The sequence below is a fragment of the Heterodontus francisci genome, chromosome 40 (genome assembly GCF_036365525.1).
Source record: "Heterodontus francisci isolate sHetFra1 chromosome 40, sHetFra1.hap1, whole genome shotgun sequence".
Taxonomy (NCBI): domain Eukaryota; kingdom Metazoa; phylum Chordata; class Chondrichthyes; order Heterodontiformes; family Heterodontidae; genus Heterodontus; species Heterodontus francisci.
The window spans coordinates 11,889,339-11,912,996 of NC_090410.1; the positions used below are offsets into that span (position 1 = coordinate 11,889,339).

At 45.2% G+C, this 23,658-nt stretch overlaps 1 protein-coding gene across 3 annotated transcripts in view; it reads right to left on the reverse strand.

Moving 5' to 3' along the window:
• The window catches only part of rsph4a (radial spoke head component 4A), a 74,227-nt gene extending 51,260 nt beyond the window's left edge, over nt 1-22,967 (reverse strand). Inside the window, exons 1-6 of one of the 3 annotated variants that reach the window (XR_010969810.1) lie at nt 21,894-22,967; nt 12,583-12,817; nt 8,756-9,517; nt 7,666-7,807; nt 6,913-7,030; nt 3,848-4,473 (exon numbers count right to left, since the gene is read on the reverse strand). Coding sequence is in view for 2 of the 3 variants with exons in the window: in XM_068019051.1 (XP_067875152.1) it covers nt 4,233-4,473; nt 6,913-7,030; nt 7,666-7,807; nt 8,756-9,517; nt 12,583-12,817; nt 21,894-22,096 (1,701 nt within the window). In the remaining variant the exon portion in view is untranslated. Of the gene's footprint in view, nt 1-3,218; nt 4,474-6,912; nt 7,031-7,665; nt 7,808-8,755; nt 9,518-12,582; nt 12,818-21,893 lie in introns of those variants that run through there. The other 2 variants (XM_068019052.1, XM_068019051.1) reach the window with 2 other exon arrangements.
• Nucleotides 22,968-23,658: the final 691 nt, after the last annotated feature.

Genomic DNA, 23,658 nt, shown 5'->3' on the forward strand with positions numbered 1-23,658 from the left:
AGCACTGTGCTCACACATTACCCCACACAAGGGCACTGTGCTCTCACACATTAACACACACAAGAGCACTGTGCTCACACATTAACACACACAAGAGAACTGTACTCACACATTACCCCACACAAGGGCACTGTGCTCACACATTAACCCACACAAGAGCACTGTGCTCACACATTACCCCACACAAGGGCACTGTGCTCTCACACATTAACACACACAAGAGCACTGTGCTCACACATTAACACACACAAGAGAACTGTACTCACACATTACCCCACACAAGGGCACTGTGCTCACACATTACCCCACACAAGAGCACTGTGCTCACACATAACCCCACACAAGGGCACTGTGCTCACACATTAACACACACAAGAGAACTGTACTCGCACATTACCCCACACAAGGGCACTGTGCTCACACATTAACACACACGAGAACTGTACTCACACATTACCCCACACAAATGCACTGTGCTCACACATTAACACACACAAGGGCACTGTGCTTACACAATACCCCACACAAGGGCACTGTGCTCACACATTCACACACACAAGAGAACTGTACTCACACATTACCCCACACAAGGGCACTGTGCTCACACATTAACACACACAAGAGAACTGTACTCACACATTACCCCACACAAGGGCACTGTGCTCACACATTAACACACACAAGAGAACTGTACTCACACATTACCCCACACAAGGGCACTGTGCTCACACATTACCCCACACAAGGACACTGTGCTCACACATTACCCCACACAAGGACACTGTGCTCACACATTAACACACACAAGAGCACTGTGCTCACACATTAACACACACAAGAGAACTGTGCTCACAATTACCCCACACAAGGCACTGTGCTCACACATTAACACACACAAGAGCACTGTGCTCACACATTAACACACACAAGAGAACTGTGCTCACACATTACCCCACACAAGGGCACTGTACTCACACATTACCCCACACAAGAGCACTGTGCTCACACATTAACACACACAAGAGAACTGTGCTCACACATTACCCCACACAACATCACTGTGTTTACACCCTGTTGCACACAAGGACACTGCGATTTTTGTGATATTAAGCAGACTCCCAAAGACATGGGTGGTGTACATGAATTAAATGGAGCCATGACTACACAAGTTATGTGTAACACGTTAAACCCACAGAGTGAGTACAGTGGGCAAAGGAAGAATCAAGTTTACGCAGCTTTCTGGCCGATTAAAATCCTGCATATGTTGTGTGGATCCTGATGGACAATAGTGGAACAGACTGAGTCTGTGTGATGGAGTTGCTGCCGCTCACTGGCTTGGTGTCTTTCACTGGGAATCTGAGACAGCTCGCTACAGTTAACAAATAAAGATGTTCTAAAATAGTCTGTGTTTGTGTGGAATGGGGAAGATTTAGAAAAACAAGAGAAAATGTTACATTACAGTAACTAAATTCATCTTGGGCCAGTCAGACTTCCTCTTCGGTCTAAATAATCAACATACAGCACTGTGCACCTCAACTGTGCCCACAGGCTGTGCTCAATGTGTCTATTCATAAGACTTCCTGTAGGACTCCCAGCCGCCCGGCCCCAGTGAGTACACTCGGCGCAGAATTATCTACAGAAACACTCTTATTTATTTTATCAAAGTTTTTTTAAAAAAACTACGCGGACAGGCCACCAGATTGAACGTCGATTCTCATTACAGACAGGCGGAAGACGCTGCAAGCACAGGGCAGGTCCTTTCAGCACTGGAAAGGGGAAAGACAGGTTAAGAGTTCAGGTTCAGACCCTTTCTCAGCACTGGTCAGACCTGACTCCCTGCTGACGGATCTGCTATGTAATTGCAGCGTTTCTTTTTCTTGTGCTTTTATCCTCAGATAATTCAGGGACCTGTGAAGATGACTCACCAGGATTGGTCAGTGCCTGGTGTTAATCTTCACGGTGTTTACAGAAATATATTTAAGAATTATCAGGATTTCGCCAATCTGGATTGTCACACAATAGCCAACTACAGAGGGATTGTTACCTGCTAACCAGCAGAGCACGGAGTGTTACACAGGGAGTGGGTCACACAGGGAGTATCACACACTGACCAGCAGGGCACGGAGTGTTACACAGGGAGTGGGTCACACAGGGAGTATCACACACTGACCAGCAGGACAAGGAATGTTACACGGCAAGTATGTCACAGGGAACATCACACAGGGGTGTCATACACTGACCAGCAGGGAACGGAGTGTTATCCAGGGAGTGTGTCACAAGGGGTGTCGCACACTGGCCAGCAAAGAGAGGGCTGTCACACCCTGACCAGCAGGGCAAGGAAAGTTACAGAGGGAGTGTGTCACAGGGAACATCACACACTGACTGGCTGAGCAATAGTGTTACACACTCTGTGGTAATGTACGCCATGTTACACACTGGGCAGGAATGCATGGAATGTTAGACACTGGGTGGGAATGCAGGGAGTGTTAGACACTATGGCTGTAATGTTGGCCGTCTTACACACTGCAGGTGTGGTGTGGGCGGGGGGCAGTGCAGGGCATGTTAGACACTGGGTGGTAATGCAGGCTTCTCTTTCTTTCCTGCAGACTTTTCCCCTCCTGTCCTGAAGTCACTAATTCTCCTTAGGAAAATGGGCATTTTTCCACGTGTGAGCAGGGTTCCTGATTGTGAGAGAGCTGAGCCCAATCTTACCCTCAGCAAAGCTGGACAGGATGCGGTTTTACGAAGAGAATGTCTCCTATTCTGACTGCTGACCAATGTTAAAAATCAGCTATTTGTTTGGGTAATGGGAGTCCTGGAATAATTCCCATGGCAACAGACACCATATCGATGTCCATGGGAATGCGTCCAGTTTCTGTGCACACGTTTTATACTTCAGCTTCTTTTACAGATGATACGGGATCGTGCTGGTGTCTTTCCACTTTGTAGTGAGACAGTGTCACCTGCTGGTGTAACTGCACCAGCCATCACCGTCTGTGCTGTTACATGGTGATAGCTGGGGGAGGGAGGGGGGAGGGACCTGGAGTCGCAATTTGAAGTTGCCAACTTGACTGAGCCAAGTGCTGCAGCTCATGGAGCAAATCTGAAAATAAAAATCATGAGAGTTGTAATGTCATACAAGGTCAAAATTACCCCAATGTCTGGTCATAAATCCCTCATTCATTCAGACTCCTGTCTCAAGATATTGTAAAGCTTTTAATTCATTATAATTGTAAGACTGTATTTTGTACAGGCATCTTCCTACTCACAGACACTGGTAGGATATCCTGCAGCGGCCTGATGCATTGGGAGAAAATTATGGCTCCCAATCACCATATTACATGTAGCGTTTTGACTGGACTGTTGCCCTGGACAGTCGGGGCAATGCAGCCAGGATGTTTCCAACTGGCCAATGTGCACATGTGAACATCAGCTGCGGCTGGTATGCCAACACTCACTGTCTTTGGCTTCCACGTGAAAAATGAGGTATTGGAAGCAGTCTGGCATTGGTTGGACCTGTGCTATCAGCTTTTTCAGGAAATAAGGGGAGAAAGCAGAATTAATGATGCAGCAGCACCCTGTTCTGCTAGTCAGGGTGCAACATGGATAAAGGAGAATGATGGGGTATAGATTAAATTGTCCTTGACAGAGGACAAAGGATCGGCACAACATCGTGGGCCGAAGGGCCTGTTCTGTGCTGTATTTTTCTATGTTCTTCTAACATTAGCTGTGCAATGCTCCCTATGCAACTTGCATCTCTCCCTCACACCCTGCTCCCTCTCTATCTCTCTCCCTTATTTGCCGCAGCCTCACACTCTGTGCTCTCCCTCCCACCTTCTTTGTTCACCTTGCTGCTTCTCTGGTGTCTGTCCATTCAACGGTCTGGGTGATGGGGTTCGAGCCTGGACAAAGCAAATTCTTGAACAAATACAAAATGCTGGAAATCTGGAAAAAAATGCAAAAAAAGCTCAGCAGGTGGCAGTGTCTGTGGAGAGAGAAACAAGAGTTACCGTTTCAGATCAACAACCTTTCATCAGCAAATGCTTGGATTTTTCTCAAGCAATAAAAATCTTTATTATCCTCTATGCATTTCTTTCTGGTAATAAAAGCATTTACAGATTTCATGTTCTTTGAAGTGTGGGTTGGGGCGGGGTCACAGCAAGTATTACACCTTATATTAAATACAGAAAGAAAAGATTTAAAATATTTATCAAGAGAAAATCCTCCTTAGTTCAGTTATCCTCGTCCTCCTCCTCCTCCTCCTCTTCCTCTTCCTCCTCAGCCTCCTCCGCTGCCGCCAGCCGCTCCTCCAACGCGGCCCGCAGTGCCTGCTCCTCTTCCACTGTCGGGTCATCCACCTCGGTGGTATCCGGACCGCTGGCAAACTCCAACTGCACTGGCGGTGCCGGAGCGGGGCTGTAGTTTTCCGGGCTGTACTTGTGGCCCCAGCCAAAATAAATGTTCTCAAATTTCCTGTTGAACAGAGGAACATTTTAGTCGAAGCCCAGTTTTAGCCCAGTGGAACAGCACCTGTGATCGAGGGGCCAGCCTAGTGATGCCTTGTTCAAATAGATAATAGTAAGTTTGTTCATTTGCAGCAAGGCACCTGAACCTCAGGCTTTTGAAGATTGTCCCTGAGTTTTTGTTTGCCATCCTGTGCCTTGTCAGAGATTTTAGGGCACACAATTGCACACTGATCTTACAAATGCTGAGATTCTTATCTCAGCCTTGCAACAAGGGAGAACTGTAAGGGTGGCGCAGTGGTTAGCACCACAGCCTCACAGCTCCAGGGACCCAGGTTCGATTCTGGGTACTGCCTGTGCGGAGTTTGCAAGTTCTCCCTGTGACCGCGTGGGTTTTCGCCGGGTGCTCCGGTTTCCTCCCACAGCCAAAGACTTGCAGGTTGGTAGGTAAATTGGCCATCGTAAATTGCCCCTAGTGTAGGTAGGTGGTAGGGAATATGGGATTTCTGTAGGGTTAGTATAAATGGGTGGTTGTTGGTCGGCACAGACTTGGTGGGCTGAAGGGCCCGTTTCAGTGCTGTATCTCTAACTAACTAACTAACTAACTAAAAAAGTGCTGGAAATACTCAGCAGGTCTGGCAGCATCTGTGGAGAGAGAAGCAGAGTTAACGTTTTCAGGTCTGTGACCTTTCATCGGAATTGGCAAAGGTTAGAAAAGAATTAGGTTTTAAGCAAGTGAAGGGGAGGTGGGTGGGGGAGAAAACAAAGTTTGTGTGTGTGCGCGCGCACTCGCGGGCAATTGCATGAGTGAATGAGGTCACGACAATTCCAGGATAACATGTATTGATCAATAAAACAATTGACTTTTTTTTTAAAAACCTACAAGAAAATCAGTCACTGTCAGTTTATTTGAAAAATAAAACACCAAGGGGCTAAACTCTTCATTCAAATACACTTGCTGCGGTTACGTGGGAAGTTGAACAGTGGAAACCATCCACGTCACACAACATGGTGTAACAATGCAAAATGATAGGGCAGGAGAGATTAAGTAACAAAGCTGTCCTGGGACAAAGGCAAAGTGTGTGTTAATGCTTGTGCTGAAAGACAAAGCATTAGTCCAGAGAGACTGTTAACAGTGGAATAATGAGCAGCTCTGACTACATGAAAAGCAGGCACATGGTTAGAAAATAAAATATTAAAAAAGGCCAGTCATGCTCTGAAGTTATTGATGTCTAATCGAAAGATCAGGTGCTGCTCCTCGAGCTTGTGTTGATGTTCACTGGGACAGTGGAGCAGGCCAAAGACAGAAATGTTGGCATGAGAGCAGTGGGGAGTGTAGAAATGGCAAGCAACCGGAAGCTCGGGGTCATGCTTTCGGACTGAGTGGAGGTGTTCAGCAAAGCGGTCACACAATCTGCATTTGGTCTCCCAAATGTAGAGGAGACTGCATTGTGAGCAGCGAATACAGTATACTAAATTGAAAGAAGTACAAGTCACCTGAAAGTAGTGTATGGGGCCTTGGATAGTGAGGAGAGAGGAGGTTAAAAAGGCAGGTATTACACCTCCTGCGATTGCGTGGGAAGGAGACAAAGTGTCGGGGGTAATGAAGGAGTGGACCAGGGTGTTGCGGAGGGAATGATCCCTTCAGAATGCTGACAGGGGAGGGGGGGCAGGGGAAGATGCATTTGGTGGTGCATCACGCTGGAGATGGTGGAAATGGCGGAGGATGATACTCTGGATGTGGAAACTGGTGGGGTGGAAAATGAGGACAAGGGGAACCCTGTCGCGGTTCTGGAAGGGAGGGGAAGGCGTGAGGGCAGAAGTGCGAGAAATGGGTCGATTAGGCACTCTACAGCCTTGCAGACTGAACATTGAGTTCAATAACTTCAGAGCATGACTGGCCTTTTTTTAATATTTTCTAACCATGTGCCTGCTTTCTAACCATGTGCCTGCTTTTCACATAGCCTGAGCTGCTCATTAGTCTGCTATTATTCTGGACTAATGCTTTGTCTTTCAGCACAAGCATAAACACACGCTTTGCCTTTGTCCCAGGACAGCTTTGTTTTTTAGTCTCTCCTGTCCTATCAACCCCCTTTGCTCTCTCCCCCACACCCGTCCCCTTCACTGGTTTAAAACCTAATTCTTTCCTAACTTTTGCCAGTTCTGATGAAAGGTCACAGACCTGAAATGTTAACTTTGCTTCTCTCTCCACAGATGCTGCCAGACTTGCTGAGTATTTCCAGCATTTCTTGTTTTTTGTTTCAGATTTCCAGCATCTGCAGTATTTTGCTTTTATTTAAGGGAGAACTGTACCTAGCCAGCCCCAACACAGCCTGGCTAAAGGAGGATGGTAAATACTGAGCAGCCTAGATAACATGTCCAAAGCCAGGCAACGGCCCCCACCGCACCCCACTCCATCCTCCAAACACCCAAAACAATGGATACTTACTTTCCTATTGCAAAGGTGTATGCCCCAGGCCAGAGGTTGGACTGGACCAAAGCAATGGCATACTGGGCGATCAGCTTGGATGAAGCCTTGACTGACCAGGGAGGGATGTTGTTGACCTCTAAAACAATGAAAGACCAGAAAGGGGCATTAGCAGCATTTCATTTACTGACACCATCATCGCAGGACACTGGAGATATTCTTCCCATGTTTACCCACTTCTCTGTCTCTCTTGGGGTTGGCTCGATGGGACTGTGGGATATGGTGAGAAATAGGGATAGTAGGTGTGTGAGTAGGTGGGAATGAGGAATGTGGGGAAATAATGGGTATGTGGGGTTGGGGGATATGGGGAGAATGTGGGTAGGTGGAGTTGAGAGATATGGGGGGGAAGGTGTCTAGTTGGGGTTGAGGAATATGGGAAGAAGGTGGATAAGTGGGATTGGGGGATATGGGGAGAAGGTGGGTAGGTGGAGTTGAGAGATATGGGAAGAAGGTGTCTAGGTGGAGTTGAAAGATATGGGGAGAAGGTGGGGTTGAAGGATAACTGGGACAAGGTGGGTAGGGATTAGATCAAGGTAACAGCATTGGTTTGACTGGCCTAATGATCTTCTGCTCCTTAAAATTCTGTCGTCAGAGCCTTCAAGAGAGAATGGGAGGAAATTTTGCAACAAAAAAAGAAACATTACACACAAAAAAAATGAAATACTGTTCGTGCTATATTCAGTAGAGGGATTATTCCAATGATGTCTGTATTACCTGCATCCTCAGACAGGGGAGTGAGGAGGGGTGGCCCCACCTCTGGCTCAGGCTCGTCTGGTGCCTCTTTCTCCTCTTCTTCCTCCTCCTCCTCAAAATCCTCTTCATTTTTCTGAGCAGCATTAAACCAAACACAGCGGCCCTGTGTCAGAGGAAACAATTTTATTTAAGAAGTCAAACCACTAGAACTGGAGGTTCCAGAGATCTTGGAGTTTTGAAAGAGGTCGAGGAGCTAGGGAGAGGTGAGGCACTGCGGATTGGTGCATCAGCCACGGATTCAATGGGTCCGCCTTGTCCCCCAGGATCCATCCACATCTCTATCCACCACACCCCCCCACCCCAACCCCCACCCGCCCTGCTGAATAAGTTGGGGAACGTTGGGAGTAGTGAGGAACGATGGTGTCGCAAGCTCTTCCACAACACACTGGATTCATGTGCAGGGTCCTTGGCTAGGCTTCACAGACAACTGACACAACACTGCCAAAATATTTCCCGAGAACAATTTCCAAACTGCAGGTATGAGGCTCCGCAGCTTTAATTGCCCCTCTGTTGGCCTCCCAGGCTGAGAGCCAGTTGAGGGTCATAGGTCACATCAATATCAGGTCACCTATGCCATTATATTCCAGTTTTAAATGGTTGCAGCATGGTTAACGGCGATTAACAGTGTAAAACCAGCAAAACTGACGATCGACATTGACCGTAACAGTGAGCTAAGTGACAAGAAAGGACTTTCATTTGCTTAGGCAGAGCGGCATAAATGTTCCAGCGAATCAAGTTGTAACACAACCCCTGATGTATTTTGCCAACTCTGTAATTTGCTGGAACTTTTAAGTATTATTAATGGTGTACACCTTTAAATGTGAATTCCCAGCAATTTCAGGCCCACAATCTTTCAGACTTCAGCTCTCCGCCCATTATGTCCAATTCATAGCACATGCCCAAAAATTGAGAACCTATCAATAACACGGAATACACCTGCACTCCGTCATCACTGCCCTCTCATCCAGGGATAGTGTGAGAGTCTCGTAGGTGAGGGATGAGTATAGGTAGAATATATAATAAAATATAGAAATGTAAAAAGCAAGCATACCTGTGGGAGGATGTGTTGTGTGTGATGGACCCAATTGGCCAAACTGTCCAACAGGTCTGGTACAGAAATTCCTTCAAATTCTGCATTCTCCTCGTAATTATCCCCCATTGCCCCTTCCTCCTCCTCCTCCTCTTCATCTCCAAACTGATAGAATCCCAATGGGCTGATCTGAGTACCTGCAGATATCCGGGCAATCTGTGCCCTCAGGTAATTCATCTCATTACCAGGAAATGGTGGGTAACTGATGACGGGGGCTTCCAAGTTGCCGGTGAAGAATTTCTTGATCTTCCTGGCTACTGTGAGCTGTGCTGGTGTAACTGGGGGCAGTTTGGTCCATGGCTTGGCTGCCTCACTGCAAACAAAATAGGTATACCTGTTGGTGCCAGAGCGACTTTCCTCTTTCGGGATGACTGGTGGGGGTTTATACGTGGATGCTGGAGGTTTATCTTCCAACTCCTCATTCTCTTCCTCCTCACCATGTTCAGCGTCGTCTTTATCGTCCTCCTTTGCCCCTGCATCCTCCTCTTCTCCCAATTCCTCAGTGTCATCCTCTCCTTCCCGATAATCCACCTCAGCTATGATGTAATTACTATTAATTCCTAATATCTTCCCCCAGAACCGGCACTTCTGCAGCGGACGCGTTTCCACCAATTGCTTCAGTGCCAGAAAGATGCGGTACATCTCATTACTGCTTAGGCCAATTCCTGCCTGCTCAAAGTAATAGGCCATCTCCATTACATTGGGGAGAGGTGTATCCAACTGCTAGAGAAAACAGAAGGGTGTTAAAGGAAATAAAAGCAAAATACTGCGGATGCTGGAAATCTGAAATAAAAACAAGAAATGCTGGAAATACGCAGCAGGTTTGGCAGCATCTGTGGAGAGAGAAGCAGAGTTAACGTTTCAGGTCAGTGGCCCTTCTTCAGAACCGTGTTAAAGGGTGTTAAAGGGACTGATGCTGACAACTTGCACCAAAAGAAAGACTTGCTTTATACAGCACCTCTCACAATCTCAGAACATCCCAAAGTGCTTCACAGTCAGTAAAATACTTCAAAGTGCCATCACTGTTGTCATGTGGGAAAAGTGGCAACTAATTTTTACACAGCAAGCCACCACGAACAGCAACATGATAATGACCAGACCATCTGGGTCAGCCATAGCTCAGCTGATAATACTCGCGCCTCTGAGTTAGAATGTTGTAGGCTCCAGTGCCACTCCAGAGATTTGAGCACTAAAATCTGGGCTGACACTACAGTGCAGTACTGAACGGAGTGCTGCATGGCGAGAGTTGTCGCCTTTCGGATGAGATGTTAAACCGAGGCCCTGACTTCCTTCTCTCCAGTGGACTTAAAAGATTCCATGGCACCATCTTGAAGAAAAGCAGGAGTGTTGTCCCCAGTTTCCTGGCCAACATTTAGCCCCCAATCAACAGCAACAAACAACAGATTATTTGATCAATATCACATTGCTGTCTGTGGGACCTTGCTGTGAATAAATTGGTTGCTGCATTTTGTACATTACAACAATGACTACACTTCAGAAAGTACATTGGCTGTAAAGTGCTTTTGGAGAACCTGAGATTGTGAAAGGTGCCACAGAATTTCAAGTCTTTTTTCCCTCCATCTGTTTGAGTGATGTTGGTTGAGGGATAAATAGTGGCCAGGGCACTGAGAAGAAATCACTTGCTCTTCTTCAAAATAGTACTGTAGGATCTTTTGCCTGAGGGGGCAGACAGGGCCTTGATTTAATGTCGCCTGCAAAAAACAGTAACTCTGACAGTGCAGCACTGCCCCTGGAGTGTCAGCATAGATAATGTGCTCAAGTCCCACTCAAGCTTCTGAGCCAGAAGGTGAAAGTGCTACCACTGAGCCAAGACTGACACCAAGTCTGGTAGGGTGAAAGCAGGTAGGGCTAACAATGCATTTAACTGGGCTTACTGATAAACACCTGCCTTAGCAACAGTGGGGGTTGATGAAGGTAGCGCGGTTGATGTCGTGTATACAGACTTTCAAAAGGTGTTCGATAAACAAGCACAAAATAGACTAATCAGCAAAGTTGAAGCTTGTGGGATTAAAGGGACAACGGTTGCGTGGATATGAAATTGTTTAAGGGATAGAAAGTAGAAAGTAGTCGTGAACAGCTGCTTTTCAGAATGGAGGGAAATGTGCAGTGGTGAAGCCCAGGGTCGGAGTTGGAACCACTGCTCTTTTTAATACATATTAATAACCTAGACTTGGGTACACAGGACATAATTTCAAAATTTGCAGATAGCATGTAATTTGGCAATGTAGTAATTTGGACATGTAGTAAACAGTGAGGAAGATGTTAACAGACTTCAGGAGGATATAGACTGGTGAAATGGGAAGAGACATGGCAGATGAAATTTAAGTGTGAAGTGATTAATTTTGGTAAGAAGAATGAGAAGCAATATTAAATGGCATAGTTTTAAAGGGGGTGCAGGAACAGAGAGAGCTGGACGTGTACATACACATGTTTTTCTAAGTAACAGGACAAGTTGAGAAGGCAGTGAACAAGACATCTGCATCCTTGGCTTTATGAATAGAGGCACAAAGTACAAAAACAAAGTGCTAAACCTTTGTAAAACATAGGGTGGGCCCCATCTGGAATATTGTGTCTAATCTGGCCACCACACTTCAGGAAGGATTTCATGGCCTTAGAGAGGGTGTAGAAGAGATTTACTAGAATTGAATCAGTTATGAAAGACTTCAGTTACATGGAGGGACTAGAGAAGCTGGGATTGTGATCCTTGGAGCAGAGAAGGTTATGGGGAGATTTAATAGTGGTGTTCAAAATCTTAAATGGTTTTGACAGAGTAAATAAGTAACCTTCCACTGGCAGGAGGCTCAGTAACCAGAGGACACAGATTCAAGGCAAGCAGCAAAATAACTAGAGGTAACAGCAGGAAAAAAAACTGCACAGTAAGTTATGATCTGGAATGCACTGCCTGAGTGGGTGATGGAAGCAGATTCAATAGAACATTTCGAAAGAGAATTGAATGTATTCTTAAAGGGGAAAATGTGAAGGGCCAGGGGGGTAAGGAGGGGAAGTGAGCTGGTACAGTAATGATGGGCTGAATGGCCTCCTTTTCTGCTACATGATTCTATAATTAGCATCAAGTTATTTTTACTTTAACAATGAGAATCAAAGCTCTACATCTGATTTCATTTTTGGGTTTTGGGTTCTGGGCAGATCTTTTTGTTAACTCTTTAAATTCCTCACACCACTTTGTGTCAAGCAGACAGGCAACTTGCTCCCCGTGCTCTCTGCCAATGCTTCTCTCAGAACTAATGTTGTAGATGCCAGAGAGTGAGCCCAGCGTGACTCGCCTTCCAGTTGTCCCTTCACTCAAGGGGACAGAGGGAAATGTCCGGACCCATACCACACACTGTTGTAACACGTATAAAGATACATGCTCCCCCTCCTCCCTAAAGATGCTGGCTCTTGCTGGGGTTCAGTTCCACAGGTGCAGTCACCTTCTAATTCCTTACCCAAGTAAAATTATTCATGGGTGTGCCCAGTCAGATGTTGGCAGCCTGTTTGAGTACATCATGGCCAAACCAACTCTCTCTTGCAGACATTTCTCAGCACAGATCACTGGATAGCAATTAACAAGTAACCAGGAATGGTGACGACAATTATAGTCCTCAGCACGGAGCAGGAATCATTCTACCCCAGTACCTTGAACAGATGGACCAACAGGGGAATTGGTTCCTAGCTTTGAGCCTCCGACGCCACCATGCCACCCATCCAACCCTCTGTACATTTCCACTCTCTGCAGTGACCTCCATGTCATCCAAACCAGTATTTACCACTTCCTCCTCATGATCTGCCCCCTCTTCTGCTTCGAGTGCCTTCGTAAAGAGAGATTTCTGAACCTCAGCCAAACTGAATGCCATTGAGCTCTCGTACTCATCACGAAGTGTGTCCATCTTCTTGAAGAATTGTGCCCGCTTCACCTTTTCGCTGAAGTCTTCAAAGATGTCCACAGCATTGTTGGGCCGCTCATCCAACAGCTTGGTCATTACCTGTGACAGGTGATCATAGCTAAAGGGGAAATAAAAAAAAAAAAGAGGCTGAAATGTTTTAGTATCACACCTTACAGGATACCTCCTGCTCAATTTCAATCATTTACAAACATATCTTACTCCCATTTTCTTGCATCTTTTTCTCTCACCAGTTTCTCATGAAGGCACTGGCTCCTGCTGAGGCTGCCCTGCAGTCCTTCACCCAAGCGGTCATTCCTTGCATGAGCCTTCACAGTGAGGGAGTCAGCAGGACATTTGACTGAAGGATGTATCAAAACCCAACCTGATCATGAATGGGGGAGCCAGAGATACAAGATTAAGTGAAAGACATGATGACAGGAGAAACACCCTGACAGAGTTGTGAGGCTGTGGCACTCACTTCTGGGTGGAAGCAGAAACTGTGTCAACGTTCGAGATTAGATTTGATGGGTGGTCGAAGGAAAAAGGGCTGAAGGGATATGGGAACAGGGTGATCAGAGCTACTTGCTTTCATGGAGAGTAAACACTGATATGGACCAGTTGGGACAAATGGCCCATTTCCATATTGTAGCTTCTATGTATTTCTATGATCCAGTGCGCACTTAATTATGGCCGGACAAGTGGCAGATGAAGTTCAATGCAGAGAAATGTGAAGTGATTCATTTTGGTAGGAAGAACATGGAGAGACAATAAAAAAATATAGGGTACAGCTCTAAAGGAGGGACCTTGGTGTATATGTGCATAAGTCATTGCAGCTGGCAGGACAGGTTGAGAGAGCGGTTAATAAAGCATACAGTATCCTGGGCTTTATTAATAGAGCAAGGAGGTTATGTTGAACTTGTATAAGATACTAGTTTGGCCTCAGGTGGAGTATTGTGTCCAGTCTAGGCACTGCACTTTAGGAAGGAAGTGAAGGCATTGGAGAGAGTACAGAAAAGATTCACGGGAATGGTTCCAGTGACGAGGAACTTCAGTTATGAAGACAGATTGGAGAAGTTGGGACTGTTTTGCTTGGTGAAGGCTGAGAGGAGATTTGATAGAGTTTGAGAGAGGTATTCAAAATCATGAGGGGTCTAGACAGAATGAATAGGGAAAAACTGTTCCCACTCATGAAAGGATCAAGAACGAGGGGGCACAGATTTAAAGTGATTGGCAAAAGAAGCAAAAGCGACATGAGGAAAAATGTTTTCACACAGCAAGTGGTTAGGATCTGGAATGCACTGCCTGAGAGTGTGGTGGAGGTAGGTTCAATCGAGGTTTTCAATAGGGAATTAGACTGTTACCTGAAAAGGAAGAATGTGCAGGGTTACGGCGAGCAGGCGGGGAACTGGCATTAGGTGAATTGCTCGTTCGGAGAGCTGGTGCAGACAAGATGGGTTGAAAGGCCTCCTTTTGCGTTGTAACAATTCTGGGATTTTGTGAATATGTCTACACACAACCATTTGTATTCATATACTGCCTTTTAAATAATAAAACGTGCCAAGGCTCTTCACAGAAGCATTATAAAGCAGAATTTGACTTGAGCCACTTAAGGTGATAATAGGGCAGATGGCAAAAAGCTTGGTCAAAAAGGTAAGCTTTGAGATGCATTTTAAAGAAAGAAAGAGAGGTAGAGACGTTTAGGGAAGGAATGCCAGCGCTTACGGTCCAGGCAGCTGAAGGCTTGGTGGTCAATGGTGGACCAAATAAAATCAGGGGGCCAGAATTAGAGTAGTGTAAGTATCCCGGAGGTTTATGGGGCTGGAGGAGATTACAGAGATAGGGAGAGGGAGGCCATGGTGGGATTTGAAAGCAAGGATGAGAATTTTAAAATTGAGGTGTTGCTTAACCGGGAGCCAATACAGGTTAGTGAGCACAAGGGTGATGGGTGGGTGATTGGGGACTTGGTGTGAGTAAGGACACAGGGAGCAGAGTTTTGGATGACTTCAAGTTTACAGTGGAAATACACAAAGTTTCCATCAGGAGACATTAAAGAGCAGGAACACTGCCCAATTTGTACCTCCTTTAGGAATCTTAAGGCCAAGTGTGACGAGCTCATTGCACACGAACTTGGGGCTTTCCATCTGTCATGCAGAAACTGAGATGAAAGGTCAAGATCTGTAGTTCAAGAATCAAATCATTCTACCAGATCTGAAGAGAGTAAAGAGAGGGGTTGAATCAAGTAGTGACTAGATGACACCAATCCTGGAAACAGGAGCAGGAGTAGGTCATTTGGCCCTTCAAGCCTCCTCACCATTCAATAAGATCATAGCTGATTTTCTACCTCATCTACACCTTCTTGCATTATCCCTATTTCCTTTGATTCCCTTAGTACCCAAAAATCTATTGATCTCTGTTCTGAAAATACTCAATAACTGAGCATTTACAGCTCTCTGGGATAGAGAATTCCTAAGATTTACAACCCTTTGAGTGAAGAAGTTTCTCTTCATCTCAGTCTTAAATGGCCAACCCCTTATCCTAAGACTGTGAGCCCTAATTCCAGACTCCCCAGCCAGGGGAAACAACCTCCCAGCAGCTACCCTGTTAAGCCCGTTAAGAACTTTACATATTTCAATGAGATCACTTATTATTCTTAGCTCAAGGGATAACTTCATCACAGGAATCAGTCTAGTGAGCTTCTGTTGCACATCCTCTAAATCAAGTATATCCTTCTTTAGGTAAGGAGACCAAAATTGTACACAGTACTCCAGGTGTGGTCTCACCAACATCCCACACAATTGCAGTAAGACTTCTTTACTCTTATACTCCAATCCCTTTGCAATAAAGACTAACATTTCATTTGTTTGTAGGGGATACTGATGTGGGTGAAGAGTTCTACAGTTTTGAAATCCAAGGAAAGACTTAGTTGGGAGACAGTGTGATGAGTCTTAGTAAGAATTTCATGTAGTATGACATACGTCAAGTATAGGAGGAACAAAAGATGAAAGTCCAGGGGAACATTGACCACGGTCGTATCACAAAAAAAGCAAATCTCAAGGTTGAAGGTTAAAATGGAATCAAATGAGAAGCTTTTTCCTGCCCAGCAGGGCAAGACAGATGTTAGAAAACTCTTTCCTGGTAATGGGAGCAGGATTCAAAGTAATGTATAAAATAAATACAATGACAAATTTAGGAGAAACTTCTTCACCAAGACACTGGCAACAATATGGAACATGCTACCACAAGCAGTAAATTGAGGTGAATTGCATTCAAAGGGAAGCGAGATAAGTTCATGAGGGATAAAGGAATAACAGGATATACAGAAAGGGTTAGATGAAGAGGGGTGACAGGAGGCTTGCGTGGAACATAAATGCCGGCAAAGACCAGTTGGGCCGAATGGCCTCTTTCTGTGCTGTAGACTTTGTGTAACTTTGAATTTATTGAGTTAAGAGCTGTTGAAGGGAACAGAAGTGTTGAGCATAAAAAAGGGAAACAGAGCTTCTTGGGAGCAGCTTTAGCAATGAAGATGGGAGTTCCATTTGAGGTCAATTCCATTTGAACCCATCAAAAGGTAAATGGTATAAAAACAAGAAATGCTGGAAATACTCAGCAGGTCTGGCAGCATCTGTGGAGAGCGAAGCAGAGTTAACGTTTCAGGTCAGTGACCCTTCTTCGGAACTGGCAGATATAAAAAATGTAAAAGATTTTAAGCAAGTAAAGCGGGAGCGGGGCAAGAGATAACAAAAGAGGTGTTGGTAGGACAAGGTCACAGTATAGCTGACCAGAAGGTCATGGAGCAAAGGCATATGTTAATGGTGTGCTGAAAGACAAAGCATTCGTACAGATAGGATGTTAATGGACTGAAACTGAACAGCCACAAGCACAAACATGAGAAAAAAAACAGTGGGAAGTGGTGGCAGCTGTTGGCTAGACTTGAGACAGATATTTTTAAAAACTGGTTTTGTAGGATTGTCACTGCACCAAATGGCATGGGAGTATACAGATGTAGTGAACTTTCCAATGCATGGTGAGAGGAGTGGAGGTTGGGAGCACTACAGGTGATCTGAAAGAGTCTGATGAAGAGTGTGGAATTCAGCAAAGGAGTTGAGGATTGAGTAGGGGACCAGAGCCAAATATATCAACAAATATAGAAATCTTTGAAGTTAACGGGAAAAGTTGGGAAGGCTGTGTTACAAGTGCTTTGTTTTTTTAAATAAAAAAAACAAGAGGTGTGTGCCTTTAAGACTGAGAAAAGGATTTATCTGGGAATGGTGAATGCTGATGTGAATGTGGGGCACTTGCAAAACAATCTGTTTTTCCAAGCCACTCAGCAGAGAGAAATGATTGTCACATGACTGGCTGCTGGGGAGTTTTTAGTGTCTCTTCTGCAAGAAAAGACCAGTTGGCTGGAACCTGTTCTGGAGACCAGAACAAGAGAACACTCTCTGAAAGAAATCAAAACTCAAGCTTGCTGCTGGAAGGGGAGGAAGACAGCCCAGAAACTCTTTCTCTTGAAAAATAATTCCTGTATCAGGGGAAATTCTAATCTCTTCATGAAGTTAAAAGAACTTTGAAGGAATTGCAAATTGAAGGCATGGAAGCTAAAATCCTTGTTGCTGTTTATGCCTCATGAGAGAGAGAGAGAGAGAGAGAGAGAGAGAGAGAGAGAGGACCCAGGAAGAGGGGTTGCAGCAATCTGGAGAATCACTGCTTTGGGAGGAAGTCTTGTTTACTGATGGGAAGCCTGCATTGCTGAAAGTATTCTCCAGTCTGAAAAATCTCTACCTCAAGTGCCAGTCCTATTGCACTGTTGTATTTTTTGGAAGCTCCTGAAATCATAGAATCATAGAAAGTTTAAGGCACAGAAAGAGGCCACTTGGCTCATCACGTCTGCGCCGACCGAAAAACAATTCACTTATTCTAATCATATCTTCCAGCATTTGGTCTGTAGCCCTGCAGGTTACGGCACTTGAGGTACATATCCAGACTCCTTTTAAATGAGTTGAGGGTTTCTGCCTCTACCACCCTTTCAGGCAGTGAGTTCCACATCCCCACCACCCTCTCGGTGAAACAAATTATCCTCATCTCCCCTCTAATCTTTCTACCAATCACTTTAAATCTATGCCCCTTCATCACTGACCTCTCTGCTAAGGTGAATAGATCCTTTACCTCCACTCTATCCAGGCCTCTCAAAATCAGGTGCATTTATTTCATTTCATCTTAGTTTGTTCAGTTTGCTTACTCACTGTTTTTTTCAGGTTTGCACTTGCTGCTGTTCAATATTCAGTGTATTCACACCTAATCTGTACTAATGCTTTGTCTTTCAACACACCATTAACATATTGTTTGCCTTTGCTCCGTGACCTTTTGGTCAGCTATGTGGCCTGGTCCAATCTGCACCTTCTCCTTTGTTATCTCTTTCCCCACCCCCACCTCACTTGCTTATAATCTGTGACTTTTCTAATATTTGTCAGTTCCGAAGAAGGGTCACTGACCCGAAACGTTAACTCTGCTTCTCTTTCCACAGATGCTGCCAGACCTGCTGAGTGATTCCAGCATTTCTTGTTTTTGACCCACCACAGATTGTTTGTTCATTTCACCTGGAAACTTTGAGTGGCATTTGACTATTCGACTCTAGGACCTCATCAATCCGGAAATACTCTACCCGAAGTTACAATTTTATGATTCCTAAGAAACAGTTCTAACTTAAACCAATCTTTTAAAACCAGTTAATGGTTTGTTTTGAATGTGTGTGTGTGCATGAGGGTTAGGAAGAATAAGAAGTTATAAAATCTGTTCATACATGTCGATTTATCTCATTGTTTAAAATCGGTTTATTAATAAATAGTTAATTTAGTGTTATTTAAAGAAACATGGCTGCTATGACCGGTGGAGTAGTGGGACTGAATTAACAGTGCATTACTTCTGTCTTGGTCGTAACAGCTGTTTAAGCAGCATATGGGATCCTTAACTTTAATACTTGGATACAAAAGCAAGGAAGCTATGCTAAACCTTTATAAAACACTGGTTAGGCCTTAGTTAGAGTATTGTGTTCAATTCTGGTCAACACACTTTAGGAAGGATGTCAAGGCCTTGGAGAGGATGCAGAAGGGATTTACTAGAATGGTAGGGTTGAGGGACTTGAGTTATGTGGAGTGGAGAAGTCTCCAGTTGTTCTCCTTAGAGAAGAGAAGGTTAAGAGGAGATTTAATGGAGGTGTTCAAAATCATGAATGGCTTTGATGGAGTAAATGAGGAGATACTGTTTCCAGTGGCAGAAGGGTTGGTAACCTGAGGACACAGATTTAAAACGATAGGCAAAAGATCTAGAGGCAACATGAGAAAAAAAACAAGAAATGCTGGGAATACTCAGCAGGTCTGGCAGCATCTGTGGAGAGAGAAGCAGAGTTAACGTTTCAGGTCAGTGACCCCTTCTTCAGAACTGACAAATATTAGAAATGTAAAAGATTTTAAGCAAGTAAAGCGGGGGGTGGGGCAAGAGATAACAAAAGAGGTGTTGGTAGGACAAGGTCACAGAGAATAACTGACCAGAAGGTCATGGAACAAAGGCAAATGGTATGTTAACGGTATAGCTATGAACCCTTCCCATGCAGCTAAAGTAAAATCAGCCACTTCAACTGGTAGCGGAATCCAAAGGTAAGAGAAACAGTTGGGCCAGGGAAAAATAGCCTAAAATTTAAAAAAGATCTTTCCAGTTGGCTGAATTATGAGACCCAATTATAACAGACCTGCAAAGTGGTATTGTGCTGGCCCAAAGCACCGCCATACCTGAGCTGAGGGGGTTGCTAAGCCAGGTTTACTTTTGTATAGGCTACAGCCATAGGAGAGGCTTGGCTTGTAGCACACTTGGCTGGGGAGTGAATGCAAAATTCAATGCAACAGCTCTTAAAGGGTTGCAGTTCAGCTGGCAACCTGGCCTGGTGATTCCTTTGATGCTGAAAAGTTGGAGCTCCTGTTGGAGGATGTAAAACAACATGCATTTGTATGGCACCTTTAACATAGTAAAATGTCCCAAGGTGCTTCCACCTAGAAGGACAAGGGCAGCAGACGCATGGGAACATCACCATCTGCAAGTTCCACTCCAAGCCTCACACTATCCTGACTCATCACCGCTCCTTCACTGTCGGCTGAATCAAAATGCTGGAACTCCCTTCTTAACAGCACTGTGAAACCCACAGGGACCCAGATGGACTGCAGCAGTTCTCGAAGGTAGCTCACCACCACCTTATCAAGGTGTTACGACCAGGTGAGAAATGTGTCTAGGGGTTTTTTGCTGTCTTTACCTGCTCTTATTGTAATAGGGTTTTATTTTTAAACACGCTGTTTTGAGATCCCTCCTGTTTGTGAATCCTTGTTCACAGCTTTCCAATTATAAGACAAAGAAACCAATTCATACAGGGTTTCTGAGGTTTAAAGATGATGACATTTTATTTAAACTTAAACTCTAATACGGTTAACACCTATGGATTTACAACGCGCCCACACTAGCATGCCCCCGCGATACACACATGTAAATAGGGACAGAAGAGGAGAGGAAAATATAGTAGAGAGGGGTTTGAGGCAATATCAGAAGAGTTTCTTGTTTACTGTGCTTCAAGCTCACTTGATTGTAGGTAGTCTTGCTGTTCATCGGGGCCAGTATTCTTCTTAAACCTTGTTCACGTAGGAGACTTTTCTCTCTGAGGTTCACGTGTTATCACAAGATTCAGTTCCGTGGGCAAGAGATGGAGGCAGGCAGGATGGGGGTGGAGATTCTGTTCCAACCTGGAGCACACGGCTTTCTCCTCTCAAACACTGTTTTCTCCACTTTAAAACTCTCAGTTCAAACCTCTGCAACAGCCAGTTGGTCATGTGACTAAAACTGGTCTGACTACTTCTTCTGTGCATTAGAGAGATACAGCACTAAAACAGGCCCTTCGGCCCACCGAGTCTGTGCCGACCAACAACTACCCATTTATACTAATCCTACATTAATCCCATATTCCCTACCACATCCCCCCCATTCTCCTATCACCTACCTACACTAGGGGCAATTTACAATGGCCAATATACCTGCCAACCTGCAAGTCTTTGGCTGTGGGAGGAAACCGGAGCACCCGGCGGAAACCCACGCGGTCACAGGGAGAACTTGCAAACTCCACACAGGCAGTACCCAGAACCAAACCCGGGTCGCAGGAGCTGTGAGGCTGCGGTGCTAACCACTGCGCCACTCTGTATTGGGGAAGCAACCACAGGGTCCCCATTGTTCCAACCCTGTCGGTTACTATGCAAATGTTTTTCCAGTCAGGGGCTTATAGTTGTAAGTTTTAATGTGCATGTGGCAAAATCATGTGTGCCTCAGTCTTGGCACGTGGGGGGTTTGCCTGACAAAGGGAAATTAGGGATGGGCAACAAACAAATGCCGGCCTTGCCAGTGACACCCACAATCCATGAAACAAATAACAAAAATTAACAAAATTTGGCACCAAGCCACATAAGGAGATATTAGGACAGGTGATAAAAATCTTGGTTAAAGAGGTAGATGTTAAGGCAGATCCTAAAGGAAGGTGTTATTATTTGGACTGTCGACATAGATGCCAGCTGCATGGTAGTTGGACACTTACTAAGTCAATGCAATCACCCAACTCCATGGCTCCAAATGAGAAATAAATGCATTGTTATGAAGAAGTCTATCAAACATTGCACAGATCTTAGTTGTGAACTGCTGCAAACTCTGGGAGATATAATTTCAAGTAACCGACACAACATTTCCCATTCGTGCACACTCTTTCATGATGCCTATGTTCCATTATGAGGGCTTGCTAGTTAATGGTTCCTAACATGCTGGGCCCGATTTTAACTGATTCAAAACTCATTCATTTACATGGTGTTAACACTGGGCTCAGGGCTGTTACTGTGGTCAGATATTGCATCACAAAACTTCACTAAAATCAAACTCCGACACCCACACGTACTCAAGGTCAGCTTGCCCTCCGATGAAAGCAGCGGTCTCTCAAAGTTTACCCTATGGTGCTAGGAAGGATAGGACTGCAGCATAGCAATTTAATAATGGCAAGCAAGATGTAGTAAGATGAGGGGAATAGATGGCAGGGGTAGTGAGATGAGGGAAGGGGAGAAAGATAATAAACTTGTTAAACATAATTCATAAAAATTACTGGATTAAGTTTAAATACTCACAGGTTGAGGTTGCTTATGGTGCTTTTCTGTAGCAAATAAGCCTTTGCATTTTGGATCATGGTGTCACTTGAGAAAGTCCAGTTACTCTCAGCCTCCATCTGCACCAACCCTTCCTGACTACTTATGCTGCTCGGATCTTCACTCTGCTGTGCTTTGATCTCAGACTCGTCCGGTCTAGACACGTTATCTGGAACCTCAGACATTTTTGTGTTTCCTTCTCTTGCTCTCTCTGCACTTTCTCCTATCTATCGGTTTTCTTTGTTTCTCCCCCTTTCCTAACTTCTGATATGTCATGTAATTTCCTCCTTTTTACTTGCCTGTTGTTCTTCCTCGCACTCCCTTTATTTCACTTACTCTTGCCATTTTCTCACTCCCTAATAACCATGCAACACTCACTAATTCTCTTTTAACCCTGCAACATTCACTCACTCTCGTCCTACAACCCTGTAACAGGCACTCACTATCTCTATAACCCTGTAACACTCACTTTCTCTCCCTGTATCACACGCTCTCTCTAACCCTGGAACACTTTCTCCTTGTAATGCTCTCTCTCCCTATAGCCCTGTAACTCTCCCGATAACCCTGTAATACTCACTCTCTATAATCCTGTAACACTCACTTATTCTCTCCCTATAATCCTATAACACTCACTTTCTCTCCCTGTAACACACTCTCTCTCTAACCCTGGAGCACTTGCTCTCCCTATACTCCTGTAACTCTCCCTGTAACCCTGTAATACTCCCTCTCTATAATCCTGTAACACTCACTTATTCTCTCCCTGCAACTCACTCTCTCCCTATAATCCTGTAACACTCACTTATTCTCTCCCTGCAACTCACTCTCTCCCTATAATCCTGTAACACTCACTTATTCTCTCCCTGCAACTCACTCTCTCCCTATAATCCTGTAACACTCACTTATTCTCTCCCTGCAACTCACTCTCTCCCTATAATCCTGTAACACTTTCTCTCCTTTTATAAACCTGTAACTCACTCACTTTCTCTCTCCATGTAACTCAAACTCTCTCTCCCCAGTTTCTCTCTCCCCCACTCCCAGGCCCTGCCAGGATGGCCCTCTCCGTTTCCCGGGTGACGGTTGCGAGGCAAAACCAAACAAAGCGCGGCTACGTCACGGCAAGCGTCAACATTCCAGAACGTGCGCAATACGTCATCACCGCTTCCATGGATCAACTGGGAGGGAATGCATTGGGGGGGGGGGGGGGGGGGGGGGAGAGGACGGAGGGGGTGGGGGGAAGAGGACACGGAGGGGGTGGGGGGAAGAGGACACGGAGGGGGTGGGGGGAAGAGGACACGGAGGGGGTGGGGGGAAGAGGACACGGAGGGGGTGGGGGGAAGAGGACACGGAGGGGGTGGGGGGAAGAGGACATGGAGGGGGGGGGAAGAGGACATGGAGGGGGGGGAAAGGACATGGAGGGGGAATGAATGAGAAAAAGGTCATGGAAGGGGAATGAATGGGGGAAAAACACGGAGGGAGAATGAATGGGGAGGGGAATGCACATGGTGGGGGATTGAATGGGGGAGGGGTGTGGAGGGGGAAAATGAATGGTAGAACATGACTTAACAAGGAATGACATGGAGTGAGTGAACAACATGGAGCGGAAAACTGGTTTTCCTGTTATTTATTACATTATTTTAAAAAAAGACAGAATGCCATGTTTTGGCTGTGCGCTTTTGGGATTTTCTCATGGAGTTATGTCACCCGTGAAGACTAGTGGCTGAAGTAACAGTACTCAATGCCTGAATTG